Consider the following 20,531-nt stretch of genomic DNA (forward strand, 5'->3'; position numbering starts at 1 on the left):
CGTAGGAACGTTACCACTTAACACGCCCGCCTGATACTCCAATTTCGCGAGCAATGTTAATGTGTTTAATTTTTCGCAGACGGCTGGCGATTTTTTTTTTCAATTACCTTCACTGTTTTACTCCTGTCGTTCAGTCGTTCATTCTCCCGACGGCTTCCCTACATTGTGTTCATTTTGATTACAATTTCGTGAGTAGCGAATTGCGTATTCAGCGTTTAATGTCAGATTGTTTCTCTAAAATTGGTCCAAATTCGTTTGCTATCGTGCAGAGCATGCGATGCTAATCAGAGTGCGCCCAGGTTTTGTTTTGACACCAGAGTGATCTGTCAATATATTTACGTTATAGACTCTGTTTAAATTGTCAGTTGTTCTACAGCTTGATGTGCTTCAACAATTTCAACTACTTTCATGCATATACCTCAGATTGTTCAACCTCTCTTGTGTAGAGATAGTTTGTAGAGGGGGTATATGTATGCGTGCAATGCAAGCAGTCCCCAGTTTTGCCGAAGCTACTGCCGACAGGATGTGCTCAAAGAGCAAATGTTTTTTTTTTGTCTTTTGGTTCTGTTTTGTAGTTTCATCCTGTAACCTCGCGATTGTACAGCTGCACGCTGACGTGGCTTAAGACCATGACAACAGATCACCTAGTACTGCAGGGCTCGACACTCTATCCGTACGAATGCTGCGTAGGAACTTTACCACTTGGTAGTTGACAAGATACAAGCCTGGTACTCTGATGTCGCAAGCGGTGGTTAGGCGTCGAACTTCCCACAAGCCGCTGGCAGAGGCCACTGGTCCGGACAACGCAAACGGCATGATTCCACAGCGGTTCAGCCTGGTGAACATCGCTGCGATGGGAGTGGCGATCCTCCTGTTCTTTGCCTTGGCTGCTATGCTCCTGGCATCCAGACGTTCACCCGTCCGACAGCCCCACATCGTGTTCATACTCGCTGATGACATGGTAAAAGATTTGGCGTTTTGGCATGAAATTTAGCTAGTTTGGGCGGGAGACTGTTTTCAAAAAATTTAGCGGGAATTTAGTGTCACGGGGAGTCATGATGCCACGGGACGTCAGAGTGTGACGTCACAACATGGCATCATGTGGCGTGCCAGTGTCGCATAAAAACCGTCCGCTGAATTTAGAGAAACGTAAGCCCAATAAATTTAAAGCCGGCAGAGTAACTGTGTGAAGCAGTGTTCAACGACTCGGCTGTCGGCGCTATTCATTTAAAAAAACACGGCAAGGAACCGGTAACGTTTTGAAATATGTAGTCATATTTAGCCCTAGAAACAGCCCGAGCTCGTTTTTTTTTATTTTAAGAGCGAGGAGCTCTCTTAATATATTGATGACTTGAGGCTGTCACTAGGTTTTTAGGCACTGACATCCTTCGTACTTTGTAATTCACCCTTCGAGATTCGTCCTCCGCGGTTCTTTCCGACTAATGCCGCAACCTCATTGGCTGCGAAACGATAAGAAGCAGGGCTAGGCGATCGGTCGATTAACCTACCGATTAAGCAATGAATGCTTAAATTGCGATTAAATTTTTTTACCGGTAAATCGGTAAAGTTTCGACGTATCAAATGAAAGTAAAAATTAAACGCTTTCACCACGCAGACGTGGACGAGAGCACCTGTGTCAAGGGCAATCTTTAGGTGAAATGTTAACCTACAGTAAACTAAAGTGGCAAAATGTATAACTCTAGAGAATTGCAAAAGGTGTCCCAGCCACTTGGACTCCGTGCGAGTGTCCCTTTAGCGCAACAAAGACTATTGCGAACAGTCAAAGGATGTCGCTTTCGCCGGAGAATATCAACGATCCAATTTGCCTCAGACAGCTGAAGTAAGAATTTATGAGTGTGAGTGTCTCTGAACTGTTCTCAACTACCCATCGAGCTTAATTCATAATCCAAGTTGTAATTGCGCCGTTTATCACATCGCCTACCGCCAGTAATAAGATGCTGAGACTCGCCATGGCCTTTGTTTCTCAAGCTCCGAGAAAACCCAGGCCAGAAATGACAGGTTCACTCACAAATCTTTGAATGGTCATGATAGCATTGAACCACAAATAAACCTGTCATAAAATCCTATTTGTAGAAAAGAAACCCTCTTATTCCTATTAATTAAGGCGAAAGCCTTTTATGTCTCATCGTTCAGTCGATGTTCAAAGTCTTTGAGCGTCGACGTCGACGATACGAAAAGCACGAAAACGTCGACGACACTGCCCATGGCCTGGCGACGTGGTCTGTCATCGTCCGTGAATCCCTGACCCACCCGAAGCGGCAAGCTTGCCGAAAATAGACGAGAGTCGCCGCAAACCGGCAAACACGTCCGTCTTGGCGACGCCGCTTGATAACGTCGTGCAATTCCCTTGAGACTGCGAGAAGCGCTGGCAGCGGCGCTGACGTAGTCTAGGCGGCGCTGGATGGACCCACTTTCCGGAGCGCAATTGCGTCTGCTAGTTTTGCAGGTGACGTCAGAACGCTGAGCTCTGATTGACTCTGATGGAAGGATAGTGGGTAGACCTCAAGGCAGCTTACTTTGAGGTCTACCCACTATTGTTCGATCAGAGCCAATCAGAGCTTGGCGTTTAAATTCACCAGAACTACTGCAAAAGCAGCAGACGAACTAGCGCTCCGCATAGAGGCTATGTTTGGGGAGGAAAGACGGAGGCCTTGTATTCTATAGGCGGTATTGGCGTGGCGCAGTTTTTCGTTCCAATTCTTCCTAAATTAAATTGACGTAAGATTATACACCAACTCAGGTGTTTACCGTTATAATGAGCGGGGGATCGAACTGGTGCGTGTAATTATGCTTCAGTTAAGATTTTCCCGCTGAATTCATTTAACGAGCGGCGAAGGACAGGCGCACGCAACCTTGCGTTTTTGGTTGCTGCCTTCGAATTACTAACACACACAAAGAAAAAGTAAGAAAAAGCGGCTTTAAGCAGTTATTGGGACGATAAGGCAAATAGGCCGAACAATCATGTGATACAAGCGTGTTCCCGTTCCTACATTTCTGTTTTGCCGATTGTGTTTCTTAAACTAGGGAAACAGACCTTGTGTTCAGCTTGCAATAATAGTCTCTTTTTTTTCAACCAGGGATGGAACGACGTGAGTTACAACGGCTGCCCCCAGATAAGGACACCGAACATCGACGCGCTCGCCTGGAACGGCATCCGCCTACAGCGCTACTACACACAGCACATGTGCACGCCTTCCCGGGCGGCACTCATGACCGGACGATATCCGATTCACACAGGTCGGTGCGGAGGTTTAAGGAAGATAGTTTGACAACATACGTGTCGCTCGATACGCTAACACATATAAAACATTAATTTCCACCGTTAACGGCGTAAACGAGTCTTCGAAAGGCACACTCTATGGAAAACCTCGAGCGTCTACTTTCCCGAAAAAGCACTTGAGGAGCCAATGTCTGCTATCAACGGAAGAACCTCGGCAAATGGCCCGCGTAAACAAAGCGTGATTTTTTTTAATGAAAGCAAAGTTAAAAAAAAAAAAAAAAGAACTCTGCAAACTGCAAGCTAGATACCGTCTTCGCATGTGTTTCTTTCTCGAGTTCGGTGGACATTATATGAGCGGATAACCGCGACATTGTGTTAAGTAATTGCCGAAATTCTTTTAATAACTTTTTAAATATTGAAAATAAACATGTGGTTTCAATTAGAAAATTGAAACCACATGCGATAGCTTGGCGCCTGCCGCATCACCAATAACATCGCTGTATTCCTTAGTTTCCCAAACGCTTCAAGTCGTTCCAAAAATTGACTGATGTAGTGGTTTTCAATTATGCTATGCAAGTTTCTGATTGAGAGCGTACGTTTATTTTTCCTAGTTAAAGATTGAACTAATTTGTTTCGTGAATTCTTTGAATGATTTCGAAAGTGAACAGCCAATATAATGTCCCCCTGGCCGTATAACACTCTTAAAAAAAAAGGGTGCAGTCTTATACTCTTATCTCCCGTATAATGCACCCCAATACTTCGATCTGACGCTGACGTCGAACTAACGGCCCCAACTATTACGAGGGGCTTGATGACTGTGCGATATAACTTATATTAAACTGCTAAAGCTCGTATCAAAGACCACAGAAGAGGCAAACCGCCGACGATTTAAAGTTGGGTCAAGGTATCCACGATTTGTTTTTCGTATTCATTAGAAATTACATTAGTAGTTTTAATAAGTTGGACCACTCAGATATCAAGCCGTTCGTGAAAGTTGGTACCGTCAGTTACACGTCAGTGCGCTGTACGCCGAACTGAAGTTTTGGGGTGCATTATATGGGACAAAAGGTGTAAGAGTATAACCCTTTTTTTCTGAAAGTTCATAGCTCACCTATACAAACCGTATTATTAAATCTTGTCCGTAAAAAAAAGAAAGAAAAAAAACTTACAATTTTAAGTACCCAAAGTCTAGACCTTAAAAAACAAACAGTCCGTTCTGCGGCATTGAGCATAACGTTTCACCTTGCTCAGTTTCATAGCTCAGAGTATTTGTTTTAGGTCTAAACATATCTCTAGTCTCGCCATTCGCCGAACTCTCCTCGTAGGTTGCAGTGATTGACTTACCCACGTGCTCTGTGGGAAAGAAGGCGCTCCAGACTTGTTAGAGTTGTGGGAACCATTGGGTTCCCTCTATCCCTATCCAGGCCTAGCTTCAAGCAGGCCGTGGGAGTCATCGTCACCAATGGCGTCGGCCTCCCGGATACAAGGAACCACGAGGCCGAATTCCCCGAAGGGGCCGGTTCTCCCTTGCCCATTTGGGTGAACGCGCCTTCGGCACACCCTTGAGAGCTATGATGGACGCGACTGCTAGTGGCCTCCCCGGGCGCGTCCATTCTCCGAGGCTACATAAGCTGGCCCCGAAGGTGGGCCAGGGCTCTCGTCGGCGGAGGCCCTGGCTCTACGGAGCTCGGTTTTTCTTTGTGGGCCTCCGACTTCCCGTGAATCTGTCTAATGCGGCAGCGCGGGAAACCGACCGGGTGATACTGGCAATTGAGCCAGCGCCCAGACTTTTCATTGTCTAAGAGCGAAGCGTGCTGACATTGCAGTCAATAAACACGTCTTTATCCGAACCCGAGGAACCTTCTTTGTGTTTCTAAGTGGGACCCCCCAAAAGGGCGAATCCCACATTTGGCGCCCAACGTGGGGCCTGTCCGGCGACTGCAAACAAAGCAGCACTTTCGCAATGACAGCGAACCACGCCGATTTCCGGTCAAGGATCAAACAGGTGGACAAAGGGAGAGGCGAACGCCCGACACCCGATGCCACTGAACGGCTTAGTGGCACGTCAGCCACGCAAAGACACATTGGATAAGTGTCTCGGCCGAACGCCCTCCCAGACGGAGGTGACTCAACGCCCGGAATGCGACCGAGGCATTCCCCTTCGGGACGACGCCAGCCTACTTCGCTGGGCAGAGCGCACCATGCGCTTTTCAGGGTCAACCCCGTTCTCGAACAACACCGGTCCCTGCCTAGCGCGGGTGCGTAGACGGCCGGTGGTGCCCCTCTACGCTGCGACAACGGACCAGCAGTCGACACGTCGACGGCGGGACCTTCCCGGATCCAGAAGCGAGGTCGACCATTCACGGAGAATTACTGAGTGAGTCCTTTCATTTTTCTCCCAAGCCTTTCCGTCCCCATCGAGGGAACAGGACTGGCGTCAGAACGGTTTTCGGTAAACTAACTTTAAAGATTTCCCGATCACCCGCGATTGATTCCGGCAAGAGTCAATGAGCGTCGCACGTACCGACATCGTTAAAAACCTGTGACTACGAAAAAAAAAAAAAAAAAAAAAAGCGACGTCGAAAACGTTGCGGAGTTTGGGAGACGTTTAACCAGCGCTACCGGACAAGCGCGAGAGGTTGAATAGCATCCCGGGAACGCGGTAGAAACCGCGTCGTAATTGCGGGTCATGAGGTGACCGCCATGTGGTCACTGAATGATATCGTGAACCACGGCACTCGGGGTGTTCGTTGGGAATCGACCGTAGCACCGATGAGTTTTTGACGCTCAGCAGAACGATCCGGGGTGTAAATATGTGAATAGTTGTAAATACTTTCGCGGACTCTGCGGAGTCGGGCGGTGCGTCCGCCGGGCGGTACGCTCGCCACTAACGTCGCTAAGCAACTCGTATTGTTGCAGACGGGCTTTGGCAGCCGGGCAGCGTACTCGCCGGGTCGAGCAACTCGTGTTGTTGCCGATCGGTGCCGTAAATAGTCTGGTATTGCTATTGGCACGGGGTTTCTTTTTTATTTGGGATCGGTTTCTGTTCTTGCTGATGCGGATAAACTCGTGCTACGACGCTTGGCCTCTACGAACATTGCAGTTCAAGGGGGCTGTCCCGCGCGGCTGGGAATTCGGTGCTCTCCTTTGTTCGCGTTGGCCAGGGCAGCACGCGGCTCCAAGACTTTTCGAAGTTAGGTCGCTGTGCTATACCTGGCCACGGGCATTTGTGTTTTAGCCTAAGGTAAAAAGCTAACATGTTTGAAAAATAACAATGTTGGCGAGCCTGCCCGATTGCAGCCCTGCATCGTTTCAATATCACAAGAAAGGACAGGGTGGTGCATTTGACATTTCATTGCACCCGCAAATCGAAGCGATTAGGCATCGTTAGCAAAAGCAGCTACAAAGAACTTTGCCTAGTCGATCAGTCACCAACAAATCTATTGTCCGGGGTGACGCGAGTCAGCTTGGTATGTGAGCATCCGTGTCCACATTAAGCGGAGTTGTGGAACTATTTTCACAATAACTTCGCGAGCCGAGCCAGTGCGATGCACGTGACTCACGGCAAAAAAGACACCTTTGTCTCTGCCTCGTTTTTATCTCTGGGGCCTTGTGCACCCAGAGATTGGTCGAGTGTCCTCAGTTGGACGGCTCCACCTTGCTCGGAATTTCCGAAGCTTCCTTCTTGGGGAAAGAAACGGGAGAGGGCGGCAGAAGGCAGGCCGCATTCCAGTGGCCGGCGTTTCCTGACTCATGGGGCCACATCGAGGTAGCATCGACGCCAGCGAGCGTCATCGTCGCCGCAGCGTCGCCGGCCTGCGTGTCCAGATCCGGCTCCTCGGCTGCTGGCCAAGATGGCGGCAGCCATCCTCCCGCTGCCTGGACTCGTCCTCAGCCCAGCAACACGTGGCATCCAGTCGCGGACCCAGGCTGTGGCCGTGCCGACAAGCAGCTCGCATCCGCGTCACGGACCCGGTGACAGTGCCCGTGCCACATGGTGTGTCCCCAGGGAGAGACGACCAGCCACCGTACTTTCCGTGATCCTCCGAACATTTCGCCGTGGAGTGTCCGGGTCGTCCTTCCTGCCCAAGCCATGCCACTGCACGGACATTTGCAACGATACTCCCGGTAAGCCTGCCAAGAAGCGTGGGCTGCAGAGTTCGGCTGCACCCGAGGTCCACTGTCAAGCAGCGAGCTAGAGTTTTCAGCATGTACCGCGCTGATAGTTTTTTTTTATTTCTTTGCTTTTCTTCGCGGCATGCTCTTTCGCTCTAGCGTTTCGTTTTTTTTTATTTTGTTTTTGAGAGCCGGTAGGCCATTTTATTTTTAGGCCTACCTTAGCCTTGAGAAGGGGGGAGTGTGGGAACCATTGGGTTCCCTCTATCCCTATCCAGGCCTAGCTTCAAGCAGGCCGTGGGAGTCATCGTCACCAATGGCGTCGGCCTCCCGGATACAAGGAACCACGAGGCCGAATTCCCCGAAGGGGCCGGTTCTCCCTTGCCCATTTGGGTGAACGCGCCTTCGGCACACCCTTGAGAGCTATGATGGACGCGACTGCTAGTGGCCTCCCCGGGCGCGTCCATTCTCCGAGGCTACATAAGCTGGCCCCGAAGGTGGGCCAGGGCTCTCGTCGGCGGAGGCCCTGGCTCTACGGAGCTCGGTTTTTCTTTGTGGGCCTCCGACTTCCCGTGAATCTGTCTAATGCGGCAGCGCGGGAAACCGACCGGGTGATACTGGCAATTGAGCCAGCGCCCAGACTTTTCATTGTCTAAGAGCGAAGCGTGCTGACATTGCAGTCAATAAACACGTCTTTATCCGAACCCGAGGAACCTTCTTTGTGTTTCTAAGTGGGACCCCCCAAAAGGGCGAATCCCACAGAGTGCACACCCATGGCTACACCCTTTAGGCACTCTGATGTTCAGTAATACACCCCTTTAACTTGAAAATGGGATGCTTCTTCTATTAACATCCTTCATTTTTGTTTGGTGTAATAACACGTGTGTGAAAAAGGATGCTGCGGCGGCAAATTCCGTAAGCCACCTTAGACCCATTTCAAACAGGTTTAGGAAACGTTGTCTTGGCGACAATGTCGAATATTTATTACCTATACCAATGCTCTTGACTTGGATATACATTCCTTGAACTTAGACATATTACAGTTTATGAAATATATTGACGAAAACAAAGCAACATACTTGTAACTTTCGTAACTGTGAAAGAAGTCATCTGCAAATGAGCGTCTTTGAATTGTCGAGTACATAAGACGATGAAGGTAGTCAACAGGGTTGCGTTTGCGTTCCAGCATTCCAGCTAACAAAAATTCACGACACTGGAAGTCAATAAACTTCACAATTCTGTGGCTGCTCGAACATTGTTTTGTTGGTGTTCCCACTGACCTAAACTCTAAAATTATTTTAGTATCTACAGCAGGACCTTTAAATCCTGGTAAAGGATTATTCATGAAAACCCCGTTAACATGAGTACCCGGCTATATCATTGCGCTTTAATTTTGAGAGAGGAAAATACTTTTAAATAATTTGAGAGCCGTTGCTTAGCATCTTGAACTTGGTTATTGCGAGCTTATATGAAATTTTATATATTTGATGAATAAGCGTAACACTTTCAAAACAAGGAATTATTTTTTACTTCTAGCAATGTACATTTTTGCTGCAAAGATATGTGAAAAGAATTAATGAAGCAATAATACAAATTTGTTTTTATTAGTTATTTTATTTTCTCTGATAAAACTGACTAATATTTGTTTTGCCGAATGGAATTCAGGTATGCAGCACTTCGTCATCCTCCAGATGGAACCCCGTGGGCTGCCCTTGAAGTTTAAGCTTCTTCCTCAATGGCTTGGCGATCTGGGATACGTCTCTCAGATGCTAGGAAAGGTAGGCGATTTTCATCGATGATGTCTGAAGTACTGTGCACATTAGCTACAATGATCGAATATTTGCAGTGGCATCTGGGATTCTACAAGAAGGAATACACCCCGACAATGAGAGGCTTCCAGAAGCATATTGGCTCCTGGGGTACCTTTGTAGACTACTACTCTCACGTAAGATTTAATAATATAGGGTGGCGTATCTACATATGATTGCTGCCGGCTAGCTACCTTCGAGGTGGCAGCAAAAGGTTCCCGAACTGGCGACTCTGATTATATTAATAAAACGCGCTAACGCACTGCGACGACAAAAACTTGTTCTTTGTAACAACAGCAAAAAAAAAAAAAAAAGAAAATTGTCAGTGCAGATTACTACAATGGCGTGCTGAAACTTCTGTGGGAAAGAGTGAGACTCAAATTACCAGATCTAGTGGCTGGTGGCAACCAGATCGTCATCTATGACGATACTTCAGTCTACTTGCCGATGAGAGTGCAGCAGTTTCTGGTCCGGAGAAACATTCCTTGCCGCTATCACCCTCCATTTACTCTTAATTTCACCATCAGTAAATTTTTAACATTCCCTGAAATGAAGATGAACCTCAAGGGGTGCAGGTGCGGGGCAGTCGAGGAGGTTAAGAGGTATGGAGGATTGTCCTGAAGGGCCTGAAGGTGGGCGTTCTGAAGGCGCTCCAACGATGACAAATTTGTGTGACCTCCAGGGTTGGCCACTCTGAGAAATATTGCGGCCAATAAAACAATAATTACAAGGAAGACACTTAAGACTGCTGATGTGTAGGAATGCGAAAGCACTCCTACACTCAGAGCATTTCTACGAGCTGCGCGCCACGTCGTAGTTTTTCACACGGTGCTCCGGCAGTGACATCACCCTCCCCAACTGCGCTGTAGCGGCGGCGCCGCCGGCTCCACGGCGTCCGCGACGACGCATCTGCGTTGTTGCGCTTTTCTTGGCATTTTATTTCTGAGTCGCGTTCGCTTTGACATAGAGAGGCCTCGCCCGCTTTCGTGTCGAAACATCTGCGTTGGTGTACTTTTCTTTTTGCTTTATTTCTCAGGGCATAGCGTCCTCTACACTCACAACGCATGGCAGTTCGACGACGGAGCTATAGAGTGCCTTGTCGCAGATTTGGAGCGCGAGAATCTGGTTGCACCCAAAATTTGTCGGGGAACTTGGTTTTTAGCGCACAGCTTTTGCAGAGGCGAGAACCCGAAACATGTTTTTCAAATCCGACGAGAAAGGAAGCGGTAGCGCGAGGAACGCGTGGAGCACGAGCGGATATTCCATCGCTCGGGAGCAGTGTGTTTCGGCGTCTCGCCACGGTGGGGCGTCCGTCACGTGGCTCTCCTCTCATGCGTTGTCTGCCGCTCTGCCTTTTCAATTTCGGCGGCCGCTTCTCGTGGCTATCTGCCAGACTCGGTCAGGGAGGCTATGCTCAGGCGCGTCCGCTTTGACCTTGAGCGGGAAGTGCTTGATGGCGTATTTTTATGGCCATCTTTCGGGGACAACGCCGCCTCCCTTTCACAAAATGACACAAGTAAGACTCTCGTCTTAAAACCCATCATTTGATTGCATAGAACGAGTTGGAAACCTTTTTTATACCAATGTGTTCTTAATTAGCATAATGCAACAGACTTGATACCAATCATGCTTTATGCAACTATGCAACCCATATTTACGATATGAAACATAATGCTCATGGTTGCCCTGAGAATCGCATGCAAAATATTAAAAGTGGACGGTTGGAGATAAATATTATTTCTGGAATGCTGAACAGATTCCAAGAACGTAGGTGAGGTAGACCTATCACTTTGGTTTCATAGCTCAGTATGTTAGATCAAGATTTGTAAACTACAAAGGAACACAAACACACACACAACTTGACGAGGCATTGTGTTTGTGTTCGTACTTTTTATTTTACTGCAGTGCTAGGTTAAGTATTTTATATCTACTGTAAACACTTCATAAGGCTACCTTTCAGTCAATAGGCATAATAAGAATTATTACGGAAAGAGGAGTGAACTAAAATTAGCAACAAACAATGAATAACGCATGATCCTTTTTCTCATTAGAATATTCTTATTCTTACAGTGGATCGCCTCAGGACTCGATTTCCGACAGGGTTTATCAGAGGGCCGGGAATTCGATGGCAAGTATTACACCGAGTTCATGGCAGAAGAGGCTACCAAGGTCATCGAAAACCACCCCCAGGAGAAGGTGTCGTAATGTTTTTTTTTCTGTATTTTTTTTCTCGATCCGCTTACTTTAATATCACTGAACACAAACTTAGCTGAAATTGGTGCAAGTCAAAAATTCCATAAATTCCAATGGCCGTAATGTGCGACCACCGTGCGTGCAGGCGTCATGCAGAACTGCTCGATCTCTTCTCTACACAGTTGTCCAGTTGTCTCTACAATGTGAGATGTGCCCCTGCGTTCGCATTGCCACAATGTACTCGGAGAGCCTGTGGCTGCGATAAACGTAGGGTCCTTCGTTTTCGGATAAAAACAGACATTTTCCGATATTTACACACCGATCGCGTTTCTTGGAAACCGGGTTAAGTCCGGTTTCTCCATGAATTCGGAGGTTGAATTGAATAATTTTCTATATTACTCAGCTTCGAAATTATTTTCTAGCAATGCAGGTGTTGAACACGTGTGCTAGCTCCACATCTCGGAAACAAATCTAGATTTTGTTAACTTCAGTCAACCGCAATGACATAGATCGAGTACCATAAATGTCGCTTTTAGATCTATTCGAACTTCTTTAATTGCCGTTTTAACCAGCGCAAATAAAAAGAAAACAAAGAGCGAAGGATGATAAATTATTCTCACAACTTTATTTTGGAAGGAAAACTAGATTGTTGGTTTCCGTACTATATTCAATCAGTCAGTTTATTTTTTCTTTCAAGAGGTACACACACCTCGAAATGGTACCTTGGTGCAAAAGGTGATCGTGTCGCCTGACTGGGCACCAAGGTCCAATGGGGGAGGGGGGGGGGGGCAAAATCCAGCAGCAACAGCATTAAAGGTTTAACTTCGACAAGAGAAAAATACTTATACAAGATATAACGGATACACACTGTGGGTTTCTTAACGGGGGAGGTCCCTCTATACTAATAATCGCCGCCCGATCGGTATACCTTCCGCCCGTCACCCAGGGAGTGACATACAGCAACGAGAAGACAGCGAATGGGTTTACTGTACCTCCCGGTTGCCGGTCGTCGAGAGCCGGTAGTCCGGGCCCGTCGACCATTGTTGTCGCCCGTCGATCAGAGCTCACAGTCGGGGTCCATGCCCAGGCCTGCGGATCGCCTTTCCCACGCCAGCGCTGCGTAGGCTGGCTGTCCCGGGCTATCAATGCCCGAGTCTCGCTGCGGAACCACCCCGGGATCGTCATAGCCCAGGTCATATGGCCCGGGCTCGCCGTTTCCACCGGTCTTGCTCCAGACCTCGCTGGTGGACCGCTCCGGGGTTCGTTATGGGCCAGGCTAGGCAGCCTGGCTTCGACGTTCCTTGTCCAGCTACCAGCCTCGCTCCGCTCGCAATGTCTCGCGCCAGCTCGTGTCTTCCCCGCCGACCGCCTGTCACGTGCCCTCTGCCTCGTCTTTCACCCCCGGCTCCCACACTCTCCCCCCCTCAAGGCCCGGACTTCGGGGGACTTCATGGGTTTCAGGGAGCCGCTGGTCTTCATGGGCGGCCGCTGTTGCTGTTGCCGGAGTGGCCACGTTGCAGCGTCCGAAAGCGGCGTAGGTGGTGGTGGCTAGCGAAGCCGGCAGACAATGCCGACCTGTCTGTCGCTCGCTGTCCCACTCACCGCGATGCAGCAGGGGGCTTGCTCTAAGCTGGTCCGGCCGACGCAGACGGACTTGCCCCGTTCCGCTTAGAGGTCACAGCGGGCTTAGAACCGCCCGCCTGAACCGTTCGCCAGGCCGAACAACTGTCAGCCACCCTGAGCACTTGGGAAAACGAATGGTCCCGTCTTGCCTCCCGGTGGGCTTCCTGGGTTACGCCGTCTGTATACGGCCGTCTTTCCAAGAAGCTATTCTGCGCAGAACAAACTGTAAAAACAACACACAGCGAACAAGTACTCTGCCGCAGATTGTGGCAGTGGCCATAGCCTCTACCGCCACATAGCTTGCCGACGGGTTCGTGTACCATGCGGCTAACTCAGCAAGTCTGCATCCCAGATCTCGCTCCTGGGTCGCCAAGAACACGGGATTTCTTGTGTCCTATCGCAACCTCATGTTATACGTGTTCCCCATCGCGACAACGGTAGTATCCTTTCAAGTCAGCGATGTGAACCGGGCAAGCCTCCTCGTTTGTATCTCGCCGAGTAAGCCTAGACGTAAGACACGACGCTCGCGTCTTTTTACCTCGGGTGCCCTTCTCACCTCGGAGCAAGCTATACGGCAAAACCACTAGCTGCGTTGCTCAAAGCGTGAGTTTCCCTCAGAACAGGTAACGATGGCGTAAACCTAGTCCATCTTTTGCGCAAGCGAAGGGATCCAAAGCCTGTAACGGGATGACCAAATACCATACCCGCAATTCCGCAACGGCTACATATACCATGTGCTACTCGATGTAAGCGTCAGCGTCCCATTCCGTCCACGTGCATACGAGCTCTAGGGACTGCTCGGTCCTCGGAGGGGGCGGTAGCTCAGCGAGCAAGCCCGCTTAAACCGTTCACGCCTCAAGGCAAGCTGGACAACTACAAGCCACCTAAAATGACTACCGCCTCATCCCCGGCCAGGTCGTGACGAGACATAACTTATTAAAAGTCTTGCTGTCACTGCCACGACCGGCCAGAGTGAAGCCGAAAAAGTATCTTATAAAACATTTCGTAGCTCTCTCGGAACGACCCCCTCAAGGGAGAGTCGTCCCTCTGCTTTCCGTCGGTTGTTGGAGTGACGCGAAGCAACTAGCCGTCTTGGCCCAGCGGTTACAAATCATACTGCTCCTTAACTCGCCTGCCAGCGTTCCCGGTGTCAACTGGAATTGACGCCAGTTTATCCAGCACCCGCTGACAATCTCGTCCGCCAGTGTTCCCGGTGCCGACTGCAATTCCCGCAATCTTTCCGACACCCACTGACAAAAACCCATCTGCACCCCGGGCCACGACAAGCGCTTGCTTGCCTACCGCATCACTCCAAGCCTAAATCCTAAATATGGAATAAGTCCTGGCTGTGTTCCCTCCTGCCAGTCGCTATCCTGCCTTCCAGCGAACATGCCGTGGCTCTCCTCTGCCTCCGAAGACGACTTTCTTACATCTTAACCGCGCTCCTCGTGTTCCCCCCGGTTGGGTCACCTTCTGCCAACCACTGTTCTGGGGTACCGGAGAAAGCACGTCCGCAACCTCGTCCTTCGAGACCTTTAAGTACTCGATTCGAGGAGACACCTGCTGAGCTCTGCTGTGAGACAAGTCACCAAAATTCCGAAATACTTTGTCTCAACGGGCATCGTTAGCGTTAGTGAACAACCCGCTCAACGAATCCATGGGACTCTCTGGGGACGACTAGAAGCAGAGGCATACCGAACGGGCCCCACGTTGGATGCGCCATTTTAATGTGGGTTTCTTAACGGGGGAGGTCCCTCCATACTAATAATCGCCGCCCGATCGGTATACCTTCCGCCCGTCACCCAGGGAGTGACATACAGCAACGAGAAGACAGCGAATGGGTTTACTGTACCTCCCGGTTGCCGGTCGTCGAGAGCCGGTTGTCCGGGCCCGTCGACCATTGTTGTCGCCCGTCGATCAGAGCTCACAGTCGGGGTCCATGCCCAGGCCTGCGGATCGCCTTTCCCACGCCAGCGCTGCGTAGGCTGGCTGTCCCGGGCTATCAATGCCCGAGTCTCGCTGCGGAACCACCCCGGGATCGTCATAGCCCAGGTCATATGGCCCGGGCTCGCCGTTTCCACCGGTCTTGCTCCAGACCTCGCTGGTGGACCGCTCCGGGGTTCGTTATGGGCCAGGGGGGCTATGTTGCGCTTTTCGCACTCCCAGGAGACTAGGGAGAGGGAAGTGACGTCAACGACACAGCAAACGCAGATTGGGTGTTGATTTCGTTTTCTTCTGTCAACATCCAATCTGCATTTGCTGTGTCGTTGACGTCACTTCCCTCTTCCAAGTCTCCTGGAAGTGCAAAAGGCGCAACATAGCACCCCAGGCTAGGCAGCCTGGCTTCGACGTTCCTTGTCCAGCTACCAGCCTCGCTCCGCTCGCTATGTCTCGCGCCAGCTCGTGTCTTCCCCGCCGATCGCCTGTCACGTGCCCTCTGCCTCGTCTTTCACCCCCGGTTCCCACAACACATACATACACCCAAGAGAAAATGGATGCACAGATAAAATTGTAAAGAATGAATACTAGCACACATTAATGTTGTTTAACATTGTCATTAAAACAAAGATTAAAAAGTAATATAAGACATCAAGCAAAAAATAAATAAATAAAAGTAAGAAAAGCACTTTCGGTATAAACCCATAAAAGTGAAGAAGCTAGAATACTTTCCTAAATTCCCGGCACATATAAAAATAGCAATCTGGCATTGTCCACGCAACAAAATTAAAATATAAACGAGATACAAGGTATACAAGATTTTTAATAAAAGCGGGTGCACAAAAATGCGGGTTAAAATTTAAAAAAAAAGTATTTCAACATATCTATAGAATTATCAAAATATACCACTATTCCCAGTGCAATGTTGTGGACTTTAAATACTTGATTGTAAAACAGAAATCCTTTATTGAAACCAGTTATTGCTCGTTATTGTTAATTATGATTATATTTCTATAAACACAACTTGAAAACGCCGAATTGCAGAATAATGGATTGAAAACCTGGATTTGTCCTGATTACCAGCTTGGAAGAAATCTTGGAATACATTTTAGCGCTCAAAAAACAAGGACAAAGAGACGAGGAACAGACAGCACAGTGCGCTATTCCAAGTTCCAAAACCAACTAGCTCGACAATCTACTCTACTGGAAGAAAGCACCCGATTTTTACTGCTTGATATCTGAATAATATAAAAATCGAAAACGAAGCACCCTAACTACACAGTAGGAGCTTGGCAAACGACCAGGTAGAAAAAACGATTCAGATGCTGATGTCAGGTATACTAGAATTCGTAACATTTCGGAGCTCAAATCATTCATCATTAAGCTGCATCCTTAGATTGCAGTGTCTGGTTATCTCAGTGCTTTGTGTAAAAATGTCTGAACTAAGACTAATGGTATATCCGACTGGTCGTTCTTCAGTGCTCACTCGTCTGAGTTGCATCTGGGAAATACGGGAGCGCCTCCAAATGCGACCTAGAGAACGGCGCGTCAGCCGAATGCTCGGCCCCTTTTTCGAGCGGCCCGAACCAAGGAGGTTATAATTAGGGATGCCGGGAGCTTTTTTTCGACCGAAGTTTCGATGATCGAATCAAGAAGTTCGAAAGGTTCAAAAGGTTTCGAATTTTTGAACTTTCTATATCGTAAAATTCGACGGTAGTGGAATTTTCGAACTGTTGAACTAAGAAGTTCGACGCGTTTCTGAATTTCGAACTTTGCACTTTGAAAATGCAATGTTTTTCCAACTTTATGAACTTATTGCGCTAAAAAATTGATTCTTTTCGAACTTCCGTACTTCTTACGCTGCGAAATTCGTTGCTTGTCGAACTTTCAACTTGATAGACCAAAATATTCGATGATTTTCGAACTTTCGATCGTCTTGCACTAAAAAGTTCAAAGCTTTTCGAATTTTCGAACTTCTCAAGCTAAGGAATTCGATAATTTTCGAACTTTCCAATTTATTTATCTAGAGAATTCTAAAAGTTTTGAACTTTTGAATCCTGAAAAGTCAAAAGTTCGACGAACTTCGAAAGACCGGGGGACGGTTTCATTTGAATTCAAGTAGTGAGATACATTCGTAGTTTCTTTTTCTCGAATTTTTACATACAGTGCCGCGTTCCTTACGATAGACAATGCCGTTTATTCCAATGTTCTGGCATGCTTAGTTTTAAAGAAATAAATTCCCGAAGAAGCGAGGAAGGACGACGGGTTTTTGAAAATTGTCGTTTGTGCCATACTTGAAGCGCGCTATAGCCGAAGCTATTTATGGTAGAGATGTTAAACTTTTTTTTAAGAATGATTTATGTATAGCCTAGGCAAGTGTCGTCTTAAGATGTGATTATTGTTATTCAAGATGAGTTTAAAAAAAATGTCCGAACATATACCCAACGGGCAATTATGCCCTAAACTTGGTCATTTTTTCGAAGGACGCGTCCTTCATCTGCAACTTGTTCTAATTTACGCAGCTGTCGGACGGTGTTGCTATAGTGTCAACGTTGTCGTATTTTGCGTGTGCCTTCCTACTGCCAGTGAATACCCACACGTGTTTGTAGAGGGCTGCTGAATTGCTGCAGTGTGTGACCACTCGTTTGACTCCTGCGAGTATAGCTTCTAGCTCAGCTTCCCTGAGGCTATACATTCGCCCTTAAGTACTTGACTGCATGGGGACTGGGAGTTTACCATGAACCATCCAATGGCTCCTTGTCCGTCTCCTCGCAGTGCGGCATCTGTGTATACGCACAGGTTGGTCAAATCTCTGCTCTACTCTCGAACAAAGTTGATGTGATCCATGAATCTTTGGAACCGCCGCTTTTCGTTGTCCTTCCCCATGTTGCGAGCCAGTGGGGCAAATGTAGTAAGCTGCATGGTTGTGTGTTCGAGACTTCGGTTTGGGAGCGTCGGAAGGTGATCCGTTGTGTAACCGATATGTCGCAGTATGGCTCTTCCCGCTTCTGTTGTCTTGAGTCGGTTCCGTTAAGTGCGTCTGCCTGTTCCCTGAGAGTATTGAGCGTAGAGTGTATGCCCATGTCTTTGATTTTTGCGAATCGTGGATGTCCGCTAAATGCTCTCATAGCCTCCCTGTTGAGCCTTTCAAGTTTTAGGACTTCTGTTTGAGTAAGTCCATTGTAATTGTATGCATAGAGTACTTTCGAAGTCAGAAGCGCCAGGGCTAGGGTACGTGTTACCCTTCCTCTAGCACCCCATTTCTTCGTGGCCACTCATCTGATCATGTGCAGCGTGCTGTTCCAGGTTTTCGCTACCCTCTTCATCCAGGTATGGGGCCTTCCGTTTTGATCGAGGAATAGTCCGAGAATCCTCAAACTTTCAACTCTCTGTATCTCATCTCTCTTCATGGTCAGGCGCATGTTCTGTGCTTATGTCTGAGATTGAATACGTCGGTTGCCCACCACTATGTAGGAGGTCTTATTTGGTGCTGCAAACATGCCTACGGAATTCAGAAACTCTACGATGGTGTCCAGTGTCTCCTGTAGTACCTCTTCTTGTCTTCCGACCGCTGCGCCTTTGGTCCAGATTGTAATATCATCTGCATAGATAATGAAGCAGAGGTCTTGGATCCGGAGTAGGCGAGGCGGGAGGTCGGCCATGACTAGGTTGAACAGCGTAGGTGAAAAGACTGCGCCTTGAGTGACTCCGACCTCATTAGGTGTTTCTGGGCCTGCGGTGTTTCCCATTTTGACTGTAAATTTCCGCCCCTCCAAGAAGGATTTGATGAAGTTGAGTGGTACTCCTTGGACACCATGGGCGACTGCACTGTCGATAGTTGACTTGTGTGGTACAGAGTCAAACGCTTTTTTTGACGTCCTCTGCTACAACGATGCGTAGATCAACGTGGGAAGGTGTTTCCAGCACATCCGTTGAGATCATCAAGAGACTCCAGAGTCCCGAGGTGTCTTCGGAAGCCTGGTTGCGTGTAGTGGAATGTGCATTTGTTCTCTAGAATTTGCTGAATCCTGTATAACGCCATTCTTTTTGTGAGCTTGCATAAATTCGAGGTTAGTGAAATGGGTCTCATGTTAGCAAGCGATGATGTGGGCTTACCTAGTTTGGGAATCGAGATGACCCAGGACGTCTTCCACTCTTCTGGAACTTGACCTGTGGTCCAGATTTGGTTGATCCGTCTTAAGAGCTCCTCTGAATGTTCGTCTGGCAGGTTCCTAAGGAAAGCATAGGCAATGCCGTCTGGGTCTGGCGTGCTCTTGGTTTTGCACCACCTTAGGGCCGAGATCAGCTCCCCCATAGTAAAGAGGGCGCTGGCAGGATCCCCTAGTGCATAGTCCTGATGCTTGTAAGTCTCCTGTGGGGTGGGTGTTGCGGGTTGCGGGAAGAAGAGTTGCCCGGCTTCTGCTGCCATTTGATCTTCTGAAACTCGCAGAGCCAGCGCGATGTTTTGTGCTGCAGTCCTGCTCGTTTTTCGGCCTTGCATAGCTTGGGACGTACGTCTTCCACATCTTGTCAAGGCCCGTCTTACCGTTGAATGAGACAGAGTGGTCTTGCCACTGCTGCCTAGCAAGTTGGTTGGCATACCTCTTCGCTGTCGCCGTCGCCAGATTGAGCTTTGCCCTTAATGCTGGTGGTTTGCCCTCACTCTTATATCTTTCCAGGGCTTCGATTTGGAAGGCTTATAGGTTGAGAAGGTGTGAATCCGGTGTCGGGTCGCCTTCCTTGAGCTTTATGACTTGTGTGGCTGCCTGTAGTCTTTTTATGAACCCGCTCTCGGTCAGCCCTTGAGTAAAAGCTTCCCTAAATTTGTCCCATTTCACTCGTTTTTGTACCCGCTTCTTTACACCGGTAGAGAAATGGGTCAGTCTTACTGTGATTGATAGATGGTCATTGCCCATACAGTCTTTCGAAAGTTTCTACTCGCGTCCGATGTTTCGAGTTGCCCAGATGAGGTTGGGTGTGGACGTCCTTCTGCTTCGCGTGCATACCTATTCGCGTCGGCATATCTACGTCGTTCGTGAGTCTAAAGCAGTTCAGAGTTTTTGCTACAGCTGTTTCCTCGCCTTTGAGTGAGTCACGGGAGTATTCCCACATGGTGTGCGTCGCGTTGAAGTCTCCGCCCACGATAATTGGTACCTTCCCCGCTGCGAGTTTCAGGTGTGGAATCCAAGTGGTCGCGTTGCTGCGCACGTTATATCCCGGGCGCTCATAAACCGATACCACCACCAACCAACAAGCACCGGTCTTCACCAGCACTGCCACAATTTCGTAATATTCGTTACACCATTGCGACATGTCGATCTGATCTTGCGGTGGGTTATAATCTACGAACACGGCTGCTTGTCCTTTAGCTACCGGCACGTTCGGTGTATTAGATCCTCTGCGCGGTTGTCCCCTCTTCTTGTGCAAGGTCGGAGTCATATATACGTTACACCCCGCTATTTGTTTTTCTACACCTTCTACCTCCTGGAGCAGAAGGGCTACTGGTTTCTCTATAGTTAAAACAAGTTTGGTCAGTTCACTTACCTTTCCCGCGAGTCCGTAACAGTTCCATTGAACAACACATGGCGGCCTCGGGGCTTGGCCCCGATTTG

The 20,531-nt window shown here is 48.5% G+C and overlaps 1 protein-coding gene across 1 annotated transcript in view; it reads left to right on the plus strand.

Annotated features, from left to right (window-relative positions):
• Nucleotides 1–814: 814 nt before the first annotated feature.
• Nucleotides 815–20,531, plus strand: part of LOC115322210 (arylsulfatase B) — a 44,375-nt gene continuing 24,658 nt past the window's right edge. Inside the window, exons 1-6 of the mRNA XM_042292535.1 lie at nt 815–961; nt 3,099–3,258; nt 9,023–9,135; nt 9,204–9,327; nt 11,071–11,076; nt 11,249–11,361. Of these exons, the coding sequence (XP_042148469.1) occupies nt 815–961; nt 3,099–3,258; nt 9,023–9,135; nt 9,204–9,327; nt 11,071–11,076; nt 11,249–11,361 (663 nt within the window). The remainder of the gene's footprint in view (nt 962–3,098; nt 3,259–9,022; nt 9,136–9,203; nt 9,328–11,070; nt 11,077–11,248; nt 11,362–20,531) is intronic.

The sequence above is a fragment of the Ixodes scapularis genome, unplaced genomic scaffold, assembly GCF_016920785.2.
Source record: "Ixodes scapularis isolate PalLabHiFi unplaced genomic scaffold, ASM1692078v2 PGA_scaffold3__209_contigs__length_174095766, whole genome shotgun sequence".
Lineage (NCBI taxonomy): Eukaryota > Metazoa > Arthropoda > Arachnida > Ixodida > Ixodidae > Ixodes > Ixodes scapularis.